This window comes from Dromaius novaehollandiae, chromosome 2 (assembly GCF_036370855.1).
Source record: "Dromaius novaehollandiae isolate bDroNov1 chromosome 2, bDroNov1.hap1, whole genome shotgun sequence".
NCBI lineage: Eukaryota > Metazoa > Chordata > Aves > Casuariiformes > Dromaiidae > Dromaius > Dromaius novaehollandiae.
This window is the reverse complement of record NC_088099.1, coordinates 114930149-114948407: the sequence shown is the minus strand read 5'-3', so window position 1 is coordinate 114948407 and position 18259 is coordinate 114930149. Positions and strand designations below refer to the sequence as shown.

At 36.4% G+C, this 18259-nt stretch overlaps 1 protein-coding gene across 3 annotated transcripts in view; it reads left to right on the top strand.

Moving 5' to 3' along the window:
* ANKRD12 (ankyrin repeat domain 12) overlaps window positions 1–18259 on the top strand; it is a 70484-nt gene that overhangs the window by 41415 nt on the left and 10810 nt on the right. For all 3 annotated transcript variants that reach the window (XM_064507210.1, XM_026094317.2, XM_064507211.1), the window contains 4 exons: window positions 1771–1965; window positions 5649–5791; window positions 7378–7525; window positions 10670–15339. In XM_064507210.1, coding sequence (XP_064363280.1) covers window positions 1771–1965; window positions 5649–5791; window positions 7378–7525; window positions 10670–15339 — 5156 coding nt within the window. The remainder of the gene's footprint in view (window positions 1–1770; window positions 1966–5648; window positions 5792–7377; window positions 7526–10669; window positions 15340–18259) is intronic.

The following is an 18259-nucleotide window of genomic DNA, read 5'->3' as shown; positions in this document are numbered from 1 at the left end:
TGAAACGCCATGTGTTTTCACGGAGTTTAACTACTGCCCTATTGTCTCCATTTGGATCAGAATTTTCTGTATTCATTTAGAAGAAAACTGGATTGGCTTGTTAGTGTTTAATGGTGGGTGGGGCATGTTTTTACAAACTGTTCTTGGTCCAATTTATTGGGGGGAAAAAAAGTATGTGTATGTTCCAAAGGTGTAATGTTTTTATAAAATCTGCATTTAAAAGTGAATAGCAGTGTCTTTCCTAAGGAATTTGGTGTCAATTAATCTTTGACTATCCTTCTGTATTTAAAATCAGATTTATATAGAGAAAGGCAAGCCCATTCAAGAGCAGCAGGAGATGTCTTTAGAAAATTCCTCAGGCTTTGGAATACTCTCTGAAAAAATGATATTCTCAAGTCTCTCATGCTGGGGAAGTCTAACCAATATACAAAACTCTTAGAGTCCCTGACCCATAGGCATGCTCTCAGTTTGAGAGATTAAACCCTCAGAATTGTGAAGATGAAAACTGTGGGACTAGTATGGTCTAGCTCACTATCAGGTGTTACAAAAATTGCAGAAGAATTTGGGGTTTCCAGGCTCTTCCTTTCCATCAAACCACTAGGAATCCGAAATATTGCATACTTTTCCTTAAACTGTAATTGAAATTGAACCAGAGCACTTCGGTGAGGCATTACACTTTTAGCTAGTAGGCATTCTTCAATAGAACAACATTTGGAGTGAAATATTTTAGATATAACGCCATGATTTCAGTATGTATTTATATTCATAGATCAATTTTTTGTCATAACCATATAATAAATACATTAATAACAGTAAGCAACTACATAATCAAATACATCGATAATTTTCTCTTAATTACAGAATATTATTTTAACTCACTCCCTGTAACCAAAGACTACACGATACAGACTGTCGTAATACACTCTTTCCCTTTGTTTTAATCTGGCTTTATGGCTTCTTCTCTTATTTTTGAGAAAATGCATTTTATCAAGCTACTGATAATGAGAGTAGAGTTGGGACCAGATTTTCAAAGGCATTTTGTAAGTGCCTGTAATTAGGCACTCATGAATGCATAACTTAGCAGCTGCCAACTTAGAAGTTAGCAGCTTTTTGGGAAGTGGGTGGTTGATCTGCTCAGGTGCTGTTGAAAATTCTACTGGATATGTCTGCATCTTTAGATGCATTACATACTGCAAATCTGTCTCTTAGCACATGTCAAAACAACTCCATACAGGCAGATCAAGATACAGGTTTTGGTACGACTTCCTCTGCAATTTAAAAAGTTTCTGTCCTGGCTGTTGCTTCCTCTGCTCTGGGTTATTTTTTAACCTGGGTCACTTTATAGATACTATGGTCCAGGCCCCAAAAAACAGTTGTGTTGACACAACTGAGGAAGTGCAGGAATAGAATACACAACCAGTAATTAATCCTTAAACTGGCATCTCACAAGAAATGTAATGGGAACTATGCTAGGGGGAGGAGGGAAATAACACTAATCTGCATGGTGATGCCTTGTGTTATTTCATAAGAGTCTATACCAGAGAGTGTGAACCTTGTACTTTGGATAGGATTTATCTGTCCTTGAAATCTGTTTGAAAAATAATGAGACTTTGTAAATACCTTTTTTTACATTGCAAATACATGTTGTGTATACATGTGAAGTCAGTTACATTCTTTATTTAAACATAATTGTTTGCTGATTTTTATCATCTTTAAAAGTAAAAATAGTGTTAAATAACTTACAGTGACTGTTTTAAAACTTATTTATAGATTCCACTTTAACTTTGCAAACAACACCAACACAGAAGAAAACTTCAAGCTCTTCTTCAAGACAAAAAGACAAGGTTAACAAGAGGAATGAACGAGGGGAGACTCCTCTACATATGGCAGCCATTCGAGGGGATGTTAAACAGGTTAAGGAGCTAATCAGTTTAGGTGCAAATGTGAATGTAAAAGATTTTGCAGGTAAGTTGGTACATATTCTCTTAATTGTTCAAACTCAAAATTAACACTGAACTTCCTATTAGAAGTTTAATTTCAGTTTATTTTGCATGCAAATGAAAAAATATAACTAAAAATTGACCAGGACTTTTTCAAATCATGTTTTTAATTCTAATGGCAAGCGTAGTACTTGGACAATATAATACACAGTATATTATTAGTATAGTATGTTAATATCTGGAGGTTCCAGTTGTGGCCAGGGCCCATGCAGGCTATGCATGTACAAAAATAAATGTGCATGCTTGTTAACTTCATAAAACTATCCTAGGCAAAGTCTGTAACTGAAATTGTGTTTGTAGGTTATATAAGGAGATGCAAAGCTTAGTAATGGCAGTGAAGAGCACCATAGGGTGTGTTGTCTCACAGGGACAACTAATATGCAGTAAAGCACACAAGCGTGGTATAGCTTGCAGTTGTCATCTAGATTAATACTAGTTTGGGTATACCAGTATCTGCTGTGGTTACATCTCTGATCAATAATCATGAGGATAAGGTGCCTCCTGTACCATATTTTTAGTATTCTTTATTTAGTACCTTTCTGTACCTTTTTTAGTGTCCTTTTCATAAGGAAGTAAGTCTGTACTGCTTGTTGCTTTGTCTGTAAGACCCTCTTAAATAACTTTTAAAACCTGCCGGGAAATTTCTGCCTACTTTGCTTTAAACAGTCTTGCAATGGGTAACTTTCTACATGTCTTATGGGGGCAGTAAATATGAGGGACCCAAAGTAATGCCACCACAGAAAATTTTTGACTTCAGTAGTTGCCAGTTGTTGATTGGCCAGGCACCAAATTAAGCCAGAGTACTTGCTGTTTTTTCCTCAGCCAATACAAAAGGGCATAAGTAGTAGCCTAGGGTATTAGGTAGAGATTTAGGTCATAGAAGAGGGATTGGGGGGGTAATGAGGAGGGGTGGAACAGGGTGAAAGGAAGGATAAATCAGAACATACAGGGTTGAGTAAGCCGGGGAGGTTGTTGTGCAGTGTCTTAAGAGGCATCTATAGAAGACAGGATTCAGTAGTTGGGTTTTTTCTTAAATTCAAGGACAACTCAAAAAAAATCCTATCAGACACATGTTCTGTAAACAGTGTAACAAACTGCTTGTGAGGTTCTGCCTCTCAATGTTAGGCATTAAACACTGGCTTGTTTGCATTCACAGTAGAAGTGAATTGTGGGAAGAGGGCAAAATAACTATACAAAAGAGCAGAGTTGTAGGTTTTCTTGAGGGAGGCCATTCTGTATAGAAAGCATAATGCTGAAGATAGCGTTATAAAATTTGTGGGAAGCTGCTGGCATCCCAAGGGAATATGGAGAATATTGAGAATATCAGTTAGTATAGCTAACTGGCAGTACCAGCAGCCTAACCACTTTTGAAGGTTGGTTGGTTGGTTTGTTTGTTTTTTTAATAGGCATTGCATAGTTGAGGGAAGAATATATTGTAAAGCCTGGATGAGAGTTTTGAGTGCGAGAGATACTGTTGAGAGATCAGTGTGGATTTAGACTTAGAGAAGCCTGCTGAAGATGTTCAGGTTACTGGTCTGAATGACTCATAGATTATGGGTGAGAATGGTTATAAGGAGAATTATATTCTCTGCAGGAATTGTGTTGAGTTAGGAGACACCAGTGAAGGAAAATAACTGTATGGTATGATTAGCTGTCAACTCAAGCTTGACATCAAGAGAAGATATTAATGAGATGGACTAAAACATGATTTAGGTAAGAAACAGATGAGTGATTTCTTGGAAGAGAGAAGGTAACTGAATTTGTATTTGAAGATGGGGCTCCCTAGGAGTGATTTGTAGAGGAAGAAGAGAAAGGAAGCAGAGGTGGAATCCAGTGGGATCTTCAGAGAAGTTCAGAGGAGAGATGATAAGACCTTGTTGAAAGAGCAGTTTTAGAGAATGAGGAGGAGGTTCAGGAGTAAGACCAATAGAAATCTTGTGGTGAATAGAAATACTTCAAGAAGAGATGTTTAATTAATATTAAAAGTAGGGTGAAGGATGAGGAGGATAGTTGAGAGTTGGTTTTGAGAATTGATTAGGAGCAAGTCAAGAGTCTTCATTAAGAGTTCTAGAGGAGGTGTTTGGGGTCAAATGAAATGCTTTTCCATGGGCAATCCAAAGTGAGAAGCAGAGGTGGCTGAGTTTCAAAATTCTGTGCAGAGGAGGAAGTCAAGAAGAGGGGAGGATTTGAGGAGTGAGTCATGGGTGGAGAGAAGGAGTTAGGATTCAAGGAAGTTAGAGAATCTGAGGTCTTTTAGCTAAGAGTTTGGCAGAACTGAAGAAAGAGAAAATGAATTAGTAATGGAGGAAATAACCCTGCTCGTGGGATATCTGCCAGCAAGATCATCTGTGAAGATACTGCTGTGTGAGAACAGGAGCAAAGGAAACATGTTGAGAGCAAGCCAGGACTGGAGTTGGCAGGCTGGACACTGTGACAGTTTAGAAAGATGAAGCGGTAAAAGGTGGAGAAGGATGAATTATGGAGCGAATTAATGAAGCATATCCTTAATGGAAGAAAGAAGATGGAGATCAAAGTGCTGAGAGCAGAAGAGTGTCATCAGTAGCGGGGGATGGGAAAAGGGCAAGTGTCAAGAAAAGATAAAGAACAACAAGGTAGCCAGGAAGTGCTGAAAGTGAGTGACCCAAGTGGCGAATGGAGAGGAAGCTTAGTATTGAAGGATCAGGAAGAAGTATTTAGCTGCAGAGTAAGTTAGAAGCCCCTTTTTCTTAAGTGAGTGGAAGGTCAGAAGTTGAGTGAGAGATGAAAGAGGAGTTATTTTACTGAGGGATTAGATAAGTCATGGGTTCCTAAGCTGAAGTGCAAGCCCACTACTGATGAGAGACAGAGTCCAAGTGAGTAAACTCTTCCGGACTTGCGCTGGCTATGTTTAAAACAAAAGCTGAATCTGTTCCCAGATTCAGATCTGTTCCCAAAAGCTGTTCCCAGAACTGGGCTTTGAAACAGCAACAGCAGGCTGGAAGTTGAGGGCATCTATGAAGTGGAAGGCATCAAGTGGCGAGAGGAGTTTATTCAGGTATGGAATATGGTGTATGGGGGTTGGTCTTTTTCCCTGGCTGAGGCTCTGCTAAAAAAAAAAAGTGAGAAGCACTGGACTTATCAATGGGAAAATCAAAATGCCTAAAAATGACTGATACTCTAGAAGTCAGTTTTCTGGTGATATTTGTCAGTAGCCTGTTGTCTAGATTAATTGTGGCTGATTCCTGGTATGTGTTCAATGACTAAAGAAACATTGGTTGTAGTAATTTGTCATATTTATTCTATCTAGAAACAGCTTGGAAACCATACTGTTGGAAAGAATGATGCTGTTCATATGTATCTAATAATGTGTTTAGAGAATTTCTAACATATTTGGCCTGGGCATTTTTGGCCAGATTTTCTCTTTTACTATTTGATTAGTGACTTCTGTGTTCAGTTTAATCACAGTGAAATTCAGAATTTAAGCACGAGGCTTAAAGTTGATAAAGCATGTGTTGATCATCAGATGGATGCTCTTACCTTCTTTTGAATTGTTGTGTGTGAATGTGTTTTGAAATGTTTCAAGGCAATAGAGATTTCGAATACAGCGAAAAAAAAAAAAACCTTCAATCTTTGACCTTTCAAACTTGCACTCTTCACTATTTATTGTAGGTTGGACACCTCTGCATGAAGCTTGTAATGTTGGTTACTATGATGTCGCTAAAGTCCTGATAGCAGCAGGAGCAGACGTGAACACACAGGGCTTGGATGATGATACACCACTTCATGATTCTGCTAGCAGTGGGCATAGAAATGTGAGTGTGTTGTGGGAGTGGTGGTGGGGAGGATAAATAAGTAGTTTGAAATTCTCGGTCATTAGAACAAATTCTAACTGTCCTAATCACTCTCAAATGGTTCCATAATGCTATTTCTGCTGTTTTGGGGACATCTTAAAGTTGTTTTGGTTTTCTGTTTCATCTTGCTTTTCACCCTACTTCCTTTGCCAGATGTTTTGTATTAGTGTCTGCTTCATTAAATGGTTGAAAGTTTTTTGTTTTTTGTTTTTTTTTTTACATTTTTCTAATAAATAGAAAAAAGTTTTGAAAGACTTCTACTGTATAGATTTCTCAACAGAAAAATGCTTCTAAACTGTGTGCACACGCATATATTATATACACACAGGTAAAATATACTCTGAATTTATTTGCATATATTTGTTTATGGACTCAGAGCTTAGGTAAATATATTCTTACTGTTTTTTCAAAAATTACAATTAATGATCTAGAGGAGAAGATAAATGAATGACTGCCAATATTTGATATTAATCTATGAATCTGTTGTTGTTTTCTACAAACCAGATGCAAAAATAACTCCAGTCTCCCTTTCTGTCTTTTATTTAATTACTGACTATGTGATATACTTTGTAAAACGAAAAGTAGGAGCTATTCTTATGTCAAGATTACCTTCCACACAAGACATTCAGATTGATAGGATCATCTTTGAAGGCTAGAGAGTTTTACAATAACCTGATTGTGATATTTTTATTATTAACTGTTTGTTACCTGTTTCTTATGGGTATCTTAACAAAAATGGATCTTTATATGGACCATGAATAAAATAATAGTAGAGATTTGGAAAAGAGGATATCTTGCTTGTCCCGTCTCAATATACGTAATGTCACCAAGATGGTCACAGGTATTTATTAAAAGAAAACTGAAGTTTCTTGTTACTGTATCACTGCCTGTCAAATCTCTCTATTCTTGGTACATAGGGCAAAGAAAAAAAATAACTGATACTGGATATTGAGCTGAAAATGCAGTGGCCTTGGTCTTGTAATTTCTAATAGTTTTGCCCCGGTGTTAGAGAAATCGATGGTTTCATTGTGATCTCACTTGGTTGGGAATGGGGGTGGTTTGGTCTTCCCCCAAGGCATTTGGATCTCTAACTGCGCTTCTTTGAAATGCTGAAAAAATCAATAGTATTGCTACGTAAACTCTTTCCTGATCCTTAGAGCTAAGTGCTATAAAATTTGGAGGAAGGAGGTAAATTGAGTGCGCAGGAGTAGAGGAGATTTGGTGAGGAACCAGATGAATTGTGTGAGGTAATGCCAGAACAGCAAAACCAAAAAGGTTGATGTTGCTTTTCTTTATGATGATACAAGGTCTGTGTGATCATGAACACCTTTCTTTAACCTTTCCTGTTACCTCTTTTAATGAATAGATTATGTATACTTGGACTTTACATTCCAGTACTGAAGTTTTGCTCTGCAGTCTCAACTTCATACATAAGAGTTAGGGATCGCATATCACATTATCCATGTTTCATGTGCAACTAAAGACTTTTATGTTGGTGAAGTAACATGTTATGGAAAAACTAAAAGTTTGTTTATTTAATGCTGCAGATTGTGAAGTTGCTGCTTCGTCATGGTGGAAATCCATTTCAAGCCAACAAGCATGGGGAGAGACCAGTTGATGTAGCTGAAACCGAAGAGTTGGAAATGCTATTGAAAAGGGAGGTGCCTATTTCTGATGAGGAGGACAGTTGCTCAGGTAAAAGTAGCCCTTTAAGTTGCATACTTCTGCAAGTGTATCACTTTAGATGAAGTTAAATGTTTTTAATCTTCTGCTTAACATCAGCTAGTAAGAGTTGCTGCAGGTAGCAACTGATACTGCTAAGATTGTTTTCTGGTTTTTGTTTTCCAAATCCTCAATTGAATTGAGTGCTCTGAAATTTTTATCCTGATTTTTTTTTTTTCTTTTTTTCTCTCTCCCTCTCTTTACCAACTCCTTCTCCCCTCCCCAGACCAGGCCTAGCTCAGAATGGTGGTTTTTATCAGAGAAAAATATGGAGAAAGTATCATATTTATTAGATTTTAAAGTGCTTGGTGAGAGGTCTCTTTGGGAAAATTAGCCCCAAAGTCACTTATTTCATATCCTCAGTAGGTGAATCAGGAGCTGGTGTTGCACGTGAATATTAGTTAGTTGTACTTGCTTTGTAAGTCAAAGTTCCTGCCTGTGGGAGAGTCACTGATTTGTAAAGGTGAGGAGTTAGTGTCTTGTTTTTGGGGATGCAGTAATCCTTGGCCCCTACTGTATTCCTGCAGATTTGGGAGCAGGTATCAGCTCTCAGAGCACAGAAGGAGTTACTGTCACCATTGAAGCAAAGATTCTTGACCATGAGTAGCTTGCTTGAGTAGTAGGCAGGAACTTTTCATTCCTCTTTCATGGTATCTTCAGGAACTCGGATTCTTTTGAGTTAAATTATATGAGCAAGAGCATCATGTCATGTAATGGTTAAAGTCAGTTTATTTTTCTCTGACAAACTGAAAAAGAAGAAGGAAAAAAAAGGAATGCTTTCTATTCAAGGTTTCCCTATATTTCAAGCAAAAAATATGACACATTGCCCTATGTGTAGGGTAAATACATGTTCTGCCATAGTGTTAATTTTTTTTGCATACAAAAAGGGGCTTGAAATATAGTGCACAGTCATATTGTTTTAAGGAGTAGACCTGGCACTGCACCACAGAGTCTACTCAAGTTTGACCAAATTATTAATCTCAAATTCTTTTTTTTTTTTTTTTTTTTTTTTTTTTTTTTTTTTTTTTGCATGCACATGATAGGAACTTGTTACTGTTTAGCAGTTGATTCTTCAACAATTGTCTGGCTGTGCAGAGTGTTTTGCAGTTTCCATGAGCTGGCTTCTAAGGCCTGCACAATGTTCTCTGTAGTTTCGCAAGGAGATGAGACTAGGTGATGGTCTCCTATACTTTTATTATTTTATCCTTTGTCATTCAAGAGAAAGGAGTAAAATATCTGTTGCAAGTGTTTGGAATCGGGAAAGACTGTTGAGAAGAAAGTAATTAGGGACATGGAAAAGAGGAGCAGCTACTATGCTATAGGAAAAGGGTATAAGGAAGACATAGAAGACACAGGCAAGCTAGAAGAAGTGAGAGCTAAAGCCAGGAAGATGATGGGATGTACATATTAGAGACAGTGGGAGGAAAAAAATAGATGATGGCACAGAAGAAACAATATACTCTGGATGCAACAGATATTCATAGAAGAGAATTGGGACTTCTGTGTTATATGCAAAGTAACTGAGAAGTCTGCTGGTAATGTATCTTTCTTAACCATCACTTACTGGTAGTTGGTCCACAAAGAGGATCCTAAGGAGCTGAAGGGAAATCTTGCAACAGAACTTTTTTTTTTCTTTTTTCTTTTTTTTTTAATGCAAAGTTAGGATGAAACTATTTCCTTGGTTTTGGGTTTTTTTTTGTTTTGGAGTTTTTTGTTTTTGTTTTTTTTTTTTTAGACTTACTTCCAGCTCTTCTGTTACTTATTTATTCAGTATGTAAAATCTCCAGTCCATTGTACTGAATGTTAGAATACTCTGTTCTGTTGTAAAAGTGACCTGATAAATTCAGCTGGAGAGGCTCGACTTAGAACCTTATTAGGAGGGAACAATACACTTTTATGTTCTACGTTTTCATATGAGCAGGTGGTGATAACACTCCACATGTTGTGTAAAATTTAATTTTAGGAACAGTTGAGAGGTTTACATGTGTGAGTTATGTTCTGAACTTGTAAGTCAAGATATCCAGTACAGCATACTTCATACCATGCAGTCATGCAGCAGAGAACAGTTGCACAGAATTACAGCATAGTCTACTTCAGTCTACTTTAGGCTGTCTGCCTTGGGCCCTCGAAGATTCATAAGTGAATTCCTTTACATCAGCAGGTCTTTGTCTTTTTATGAGGAAAAGCTCATCTACTGTTGCAAAAAGATAGAGTATTTTGACTAAGTAGTTGACACGGGGGTGGGGGGGGGGGAGGGAATGGCTTAGTTGATAGAGATCATGAGAGTTGGTGAATTCCTGGACGAATGAGTCATCACAGGACAATGTCCTTGAGAAAGAGTCAGGCTAGGTGGGAATTATGCTCGATAGATGGTTTTTAATGAAGTAGATTGCTTTTATTGGATTGGGATATAAATGCTAATTAATATGCTTATATACCTGACTGACAGCTGTACAATATGAGGAACATTTTGGTTTTTTGACCTTTTGATTTGGCTTAAAAGCCTTAATTCTAGGAAGAAGGTGTTTTGTGTATTTTGAGGATTTTTTCCTCTTTCAGTTATATAGCAGTGTAACTGATGGCTTGTTTCATGGCCCTTTGGTATATGTGGTAGACTTTTATGAATACTAATGAAGATTAAAATAAATTTAATCCATTTATAAAATTCACAGAAACTCTGGTTTTATTCATGAATTACAAACCTGATATACCTTCTATTTCTATGAGTTTTGTAGTATAAGACTGTCATTCTGTATCTTACTCTTTCATCTTAACTTTTTAGATATTTATTTTGGAAAAAATCAAAATCTTAACTTATCAAAATTAATCTTACTGCATACAAAAAAGTTAATAGATTTAAGAGTGTGTGTGTGTTTAAAAAGATGTTTGAGTATGGCATTGGTAGTAACTACATTATGAAATCTTTTGGGGAAGTTGGGTTTTTTTAAGCATCAACTGCTATGTGGCAAGAACTGCAGCAGTAATGGTCATTTTTGAATGGGCCATGTTCATTGTGATATTCTGCTTTGATATTTTTCTATAAAGTTGCCATTTTGTGCTCAAAGCGTGAAGAAAGTTCCATCAGCATTGAACTAATTTTTGGTTTTCTCAATCTAGATTCTGAAGAGGCTCCATCTGTAAATCCTTCTAGTGTAGAAGGCAATGTTGATTCAGAAGCAGAAAAAGACTCTGTAGTCAATGACAGCAAACAAATGGCCCCTAATAAGGCACCACCTCCATCTGCTGTTGATGAGTATGAATTTAAAGATGATGATGATGATGAAATGAAAAAAATGATTGACAACAGACATATTCTTAGAAAAGACTTAAGGAAAGAGGATGAGACTGAAGTGGAAAAGAACAATTTATTTGTGAAACAAGAAAAGGTTGTGTTTTCAAAATCATTTAAAAACAAAAAACAGAAATCATCTAGAGTTTTGTATTCAAGTTCTGAAAGCTCAGATGAAGACGTACTTCAAGACAAAAAGATCGTCGCTCCTTGTTCTGTTTCAGAGACATCACATTCTGATGTAAGAGTGAAGAAAGAACATGTAGGTACAAATGAGCACAAGCAAAAAGGCAAAGTTAAAAGGAAACTAAAAAATCAGAGCAAAAATAAAGAGAATCAAGAACTAAAGCAAGAGAAAGAAAATGCTAGAGTCACGAATGTAGCTACTTCAGGGTTAGATTCTTTAGATAAAACTAGAGAGGAAGAAACTTTTAAGAAATCTTTCAGCCCAAAAGAAGATTCCTCTTTACATCTATTTCATATCACTGCTGGAAAATCTCCTAAACATCCATGTGGCTTAAGTGAAAAGCAATCAATACCACTAAAGCAAGAAAACACTAAAACTTGCTCATCACCAGGAGGCTCTGAAATAACATTGCAATCCGAATTAGTTCGGTATGATCACAACACTGATTCTGAATATCTAGTAGAAAGTTCTAGTGGCAAATCTTGCAAGCATAAAGAAAAAAGCAAGCACCATCAGAAAGATTTGCACTCAGAACTTGGTGAAAAATCAAGTCCTAAAATTAAAGAGGAAGGTAATAGCCCAACATTTGAGGATTCTGAGTATACTCTGAAAAAGATGGACAAGGAAGGTAAAGCACTTAAAAAGCATAAATTAAGACACAAAGAAAGAGAGAAGGATAAGCATAAAAAGGAACAGGATGGGGAAAAGGAAAAACACAAACATAAAGATAATGCTAAAGAGGTCCAAAGAAGTATCGAGTTTGACAGAGAATTTTGGAAAGAGAACTTTTTTAAAAGTGATGAAACCGAAGATATATTATTAAATATAGAACATGAACCTCTTTCTTCAGACAGAAAATCAAAGTTTGAAAAAGCTGTGGTGAAAGAAGATAAATTAGTTAAACAGTTCCAGAAAGAGAGAAATATTAAAGAGGAGAAAGAGAAAAACAAAAAGGAAAATGAGAAATTTCTCAAGGATGAAAAAACAAAAGAAGAAAAAGAAATTGTGCTTGCAGATAAAGAAATGGAATTGTTTTGCTTAGGTGTTAAAGATGAGGCAGCTAGCATGCATTCAATAGAAAAAGAAACGGATACTGAAAAGCAAGAAAAAAATTTAAAGGAAAATAAAGAAAAGCCTGAAAAACGAATCTCAGTCAAAGAAAAAGATGCTGAAAAGATAGAAAGAAAAAATGCAGAAAAAGAGAAAAAGGCAAAACATGAATACAAGTCAGAGAAAGAAAAAGCAGAACTAAATGAAAGTATAGAGAAAGTAAAGGAAAAACCCAATTTCCAGCAAGCAGAAAGATCCCATAAAGAAAATGATAAAATAAAAAGCATTGGTACTTTTAAAAAACTTGATGACAAAGAAAGAAACAAAGAAAAGCTTGATAAGAAGCATGACAAAGAAAAGGTTGATAAAGACAGACATTTATCTGAAAGCAAAGAAAAACACTGTATTGAAAGAAAAGTCAAACAGTCTGAAAAAGAATCTGAATATAGTAAATCTGAAAAAAACAGAATTAAAGACAAAGAAAAGGAACCTGAAAAAAAAGACAAATCCAAAGATAAAGAGAGCTCGACAGTAGCTAACTCAAAACATGTGCCAGAAGAAAGGAGATGCAGTATTACAGAAAGTAATAAAGCAGTGCATGACAAACTGTCATCTTTGAAAGAAAAACCAAAAGATGATTTGTTGAAAACTCCAGATGGTAGAGAGAAAGATAAAAAAGATAAAGATATAGACCGATACAAAGAAAGAGACAAGCAAAAGGATAAACTGCATCACGGTAGCTTACTTAAACTAAAACTTGAACATGAGAAACTTAAGTCTAAGCCATCTCCTGCACCAAAGGATAAGGATGCTCGACCTAAAGAAAAAAGATTAGTCAATGATGACTTAATGCAAACTAGTTTTGAAAGAATGCTTAGTCTTAAAGATTTGGAAATTGAGCAGTGGCATAGAAAACATAAAGAAAAAATAAAACAGAAAGAGAAGGAACGTTTGAGAAATCGCACTTGCTTAGAACTTAACAAGATAAAAGAAAAAGCAAAACATTCATTAACAGAAGTAAAAAACAAAGAACTGATTCGTTCAAAAAGCTCAGAGTTGTCCGATGTTTGCGTGAAGGAAAAACAGCAGAAAGAAGCTACAAGTAATAGATCACAATCAGTAGATACAAAAACTGTAAATGTAAAACCATCATTGGTTTTAGATAATATAAATAGGTCTCCAAAATCAGAAAGTGAAAAGACAGGTCTGAGCTCCAGATCAGTGTCTATGGTTTCAGTTGCAAGCTCTGAGGATTCTTGCCATACCACAGTAACTACTCCAAGGCCTGTAACTGAATATGATTCAGACTTTATGCTAGAAGGTTCTGATTCCCAAATGTCTTTTTCACAATCACCATTTTTGGCAAGTGCCAAATCACCAGCCCTTCTTGAAAGAGAGACTGATAGCATCACTGAGTTGGCGGATCGCATTAAGCCAGCTTTCACAAACAGACTTCCACCAGCCTATGTTAGATCAGCATCTGTTGAAGATGTTAAACTAGTTTTAAATGAGTGTAGACCTGTTGTAGAGATGCGAAGATGCAGTATGCCTGCTGCTGTTCCTGAACATAGCAAACAGGTTCGAATGTCAGAAGAAAATAATCAGAATGCTTCACCATCAGTTCAGAGTTATGCTTGCACTTCTCCTAAACCAGAACTATCGTGTAGCATGCTTGAAAGAGATTTTCAAAATAATATGCCTGGTCTGCAGTCAAACTTTACATCATCTCCAACTGGAGCTGTTAGCAGCAACAAGCAGGTAACAGTGGGTACAAGTACTATTAAAAATATTGCTCAGATGAGCCCTTCAGAAGAGTTTAATATGCATTTAGAGCCATGTAGTCAAAGTGGTATGATTCAGCAGACCAAACCATGGGATGTGCCTTTTGACAGACTTGATTCATTAAACAGCGAGTTTAACAGCTCAGGTTATGGTGTATCAGAGCAAGATACTAATAATGTTGTAGCAATGCATAATTCTGAAAACAGGACTGTAAAAGAGCAAAAATTACCTGAATTTTTGCCTCAGCATGCTGAAATCAAGGGAAATTCCAGTTTTCAGGAATCTGCATCATTTTTGCCTTCTCAGTCGCCTTGTCCTTTACCTGTCCAGCCACTCCCAGATATATCTAAACATATTTCTTTACCAGGCACTAGTAGTCAAGATTCATTATTTTTACAACAACAAACTCTAGTTCAAACTACAACTTCTACTTCGGATATAGATGCTAGTAGTACCAGAGAGATAGAAAATGCTTTCTTTCCGTCAAACGTTAAGAAGGCTGATGCACCCATTGCTGTATATTCAGAGAGCTCTCCTAAGGATATTTCACCAAGTTTTGAAAGGGTGAATGATTTGCGTACAGTACTGATAGAAAAAGATGCTACTGAGGGTGATCCCAGTTCACAAGTAAATGCAAATTTGTATGCATTCAATAAACAAACTGAAGTGGATAGTAACACAGTGGATACTACAGATACTAGAAATGAAAAAAGCCAACAAGAAAATTTGGTTTCAGTACATGTTGTTAGTAATAAAGCTGACACTGATCTTTGTGAAATGAGTTCAGGAATGTCGAAGGAAATTATGAACGAAACAGCTAATAAGAAAACCAGTACTGCAGATAGAGAAAATATGTTGACAGATGATCTACCACAGTACTCTCTATCTAATTTGGAAAATAGTTCACAACAGATTGTGCAGGAAGAGGTTCATAAATATAGCCAAATAGTTAAACTAGAAGGAGAAGAAATTGCTGAGGATCAGAAAGTGGAAGAGCAAGAAGTACCTCAAAGAATCACAAGAAATAGAGCAAATTTGCTTGCTAACCAAGGTAAACAGAATCCTGTTGGCTGCACACTGACATCAGAAAAAGAGTCTGAATCATCAGCATCTATGAAAGGAAGAATTAGATTAACTGAGGAAGATGATGCTCAGGTACATCACCCACGTAAAAGAAAAGTATCTCGTGTACCTCAGCCTGTGCAAGTGAACCCTTCTTTACTGCAAGCTAAGGAGAAAACACAGCAGTCTTTGGCAGCTGTTGTTGATTCTTTGAAACTGGAAGAGATTCAGCCATACAGTTCAGAGAGAGCAAATCCATATTTTGAATACCTACACATAAGAAAAAAAATAGAAGAGAAGCGTAAATTACTATGCAGTGTTATTCCTCAGGCACCTCAATATTATGATGAATATGTGACCTTCAATGGATCATACCTGCTGGATGGCAACCCCTTGAGCAAGATATGCATTCCAACTGTAAGTAACATGGTCTTTCAGTATACAGTACAATGAAAGGCATTTTTTATTATTATTTTTGAAACTTTCATGTTCTTCATAACTTGCTTCTGAAAAATCATACTCTTGATCTTTAGGATTCAGTAAAATACTTGTGTTGAAAATCACTAATTGACCCATGTCAAATTAATATTAACATCATACCTAAAAACCCCATTTGGTGGAAATGCAAGCAGTGGTGTCACAGTCTTTACAAGACAAGCAATCATGTAAGAAACCTGTAAAAGGTACATAAACAAACTTTTCTCACATTTCAAAGTGTTTCCTAGTGTAAAACCCATCCTTTTAAAAAATTAAGACAATTTTTGAGAGTTTTTCCACATTTCTGCTGGCATTGGTTCAGCTAAAACTAGTTACTCAAAGCTGTGTTTTATTTGGAGCATGGAAATGCTCTGCTGTTGGATTCTAAGTTTGTCACCTAAAGTTTTAATTAAGAGAGTACCTGCTAACTGTTTCAATTTCTTTCATACCCTCAAGAGCAGAAAATGTGATCTGCTGTGTCCCAGCTTTTGTAATCCATCAATTTAGAGTGTTCTGAATTTTATTTAATCATGTGAAATTGTTTTCCATTTCACTGAAGAACATCTGTAGTTCAGGGACATTTCTCTAATTTTAAGCTCACCATAGGTATCATTAGCAATATGCCCATGTCAGAACTGTGGAAAAGGTCAGTAATCTGAGAGTTGTCCGTGTAATATAGCAAATAATTGGCACAAGTGCTGTTAATATCTCTATTTGCTGTGGAGGTGCCCCTCAAGGTATTTTCGAACAACGCAATCACTGCCGATCTCTGTTCTGAAGAACTGTACCGGTTACACAAATCAACACAATCACTGTAGCGCTTGAATCGTACTTCCTTTCTTTGCTCCTCAGCACAGCTGATTCTGTTTATTGTTATAAAAAGTGGAGACAGGGGAGTTCCAAAGGATATGTATTGAGGGTTTTTTGCTAACCACCTTGCAATATCGTTGTTGCTGGAAATAGAAGGAGGCTTTATAAGTTTCCACCTATCGTGTTTCATTTTAACTGACCAGGTGCTCACATTTAAACTGCCCCAGTTCTAAGGTAAACATACTAACTTAAACCTCTTGGAAATGTTTAAGTTAATACACTTGGTAGTTGAGATAGGCTGAGACCATGTAGTTGATTTCCTAAAGCAGTTGTTTGGCTGACATGCAGTAACTTGGAAATGTCGGAATTCAATAGTATTTGATTATATGCCCCTTACTTGTCAAGTTAAGGAAACCTCTGGCTTTAGGGGGAATAGAGAGAATACCTTAATCCTTCAGTGGCAAAAATGTCTACTGCTCTGAAGTATATGAAATCTCATACCACAATCTAAGCATCCAGTATTCAGTCTCCAGATTTCTGAATGGACTAGTTACTGCGTTCACTCCTTTAAGATAACTTCCTCCCACTTGAAATGCTGCCTTAGTTTTCTCTGAGAGAACTGCAGATTCCCTTGATTAAGTAATGAACACAAATTTAATGTATAAAAGTAAATTTTAAAATTTGCCCTTGCTTCATTCCAGAAGTAGTCATAATTCCCACATAAGCTGTTTGCTCTCATTTTTCCACTGGGCCCCATGTCTGCCTGAGAAGTATGTATGCGTGTATGTCCTCTCATGTTCAGCAAGTTCTCTTTTATCTGATGATGATCATGGTTCTTTGAAATAAATAATAAGTTAATTATAGTCTGAGGAAGGATACAGGCAAGATGACACTTTTACTTAGTCCCTAAATGGATTAGGATGTATAGTAAGCTTTGCTGCCAGGCTGCCAGCCTTCCGTAGTCTACATATCTTTTTCAGTAGCTGTTGCAGTTTCTATAGTACATCTTTATCACCAGAAGCAGAGATTTTTATTTTATTTATTTTTTTAATAGCAACTGCTAGTCAAGTACATACTGTTTCCAAGCTACAGCTCACTGATTTGGCATCACACTTAAGTGCTTCATTTGGGATAACTGAAAAGTGGAGAAACGTGGCTTATCTTTTCCCTGGCCCATCTTCTACCTGGGCAGTGCAGCTCATTTCACTGTCATAAATGGGAATGTATGTGGGCATGAGAAGAAAAATAGAGGGTTATTGACCTGATATATAAGAGTTGCCTCATACTTCCTTCCTGTCTCTCTGGCTATGTTTAATAGGGACTCTAGCTCATGAGAATAAATTTAGGGAGTTGTGTAGTGCAAATTCTTGGGTAGCTTAAGTCCAGTAAATGCCAGAGATAAATGCATGCTCCCCATTTCCATGGCTTCTAATTACTTTTTTAGAGAGGGGTTTTTTGTTTTTGTTTTTAAACAACTTGATAAAAATGTGAATAATTCTTGAAGGACTGCAGTTACTCATTTTTCTCTTTTCTGGATTTCTGGGTTGCTTCCCTATACATACATGTATTGCTGATACTGGCATTTAAAGTTAGATACTTGTTTTGTTTGTACATTTATGGTACTGTTAATCTTCCACAGTTGTGGAAAGAGCAGGTGAAATTTTTTGTTGTACGTTTGGGGGGGGGGGAGAAGATTCTGAGAAGCCACAATGAATGGTTATGAAATTAGTGTTTATTTCCATTAGGAGTAAGAGTATAAGAAAGCAACAGAAGTTGGAAACTAAGGGGAGATTACAGTGTTTATGCATAAACTGTTCCGAGTCTTAGAGTATCAAAGCTAAATAAATTGTCTTCATGTTGACATTCACACAGTGATATTTTAAATATAATAATAATTTAAGAAAGAATATCTACTTTCCAGTAGCCTATGTAAATTGATGAGGCAAAAATCAGATTACCAGAGAATCATTAAAGAACCACCTAAGGAAATACTTAAAAACTCTCTTAATGTAAAGGTCATTTAAGAGTCACATATTATATCATGCATAAC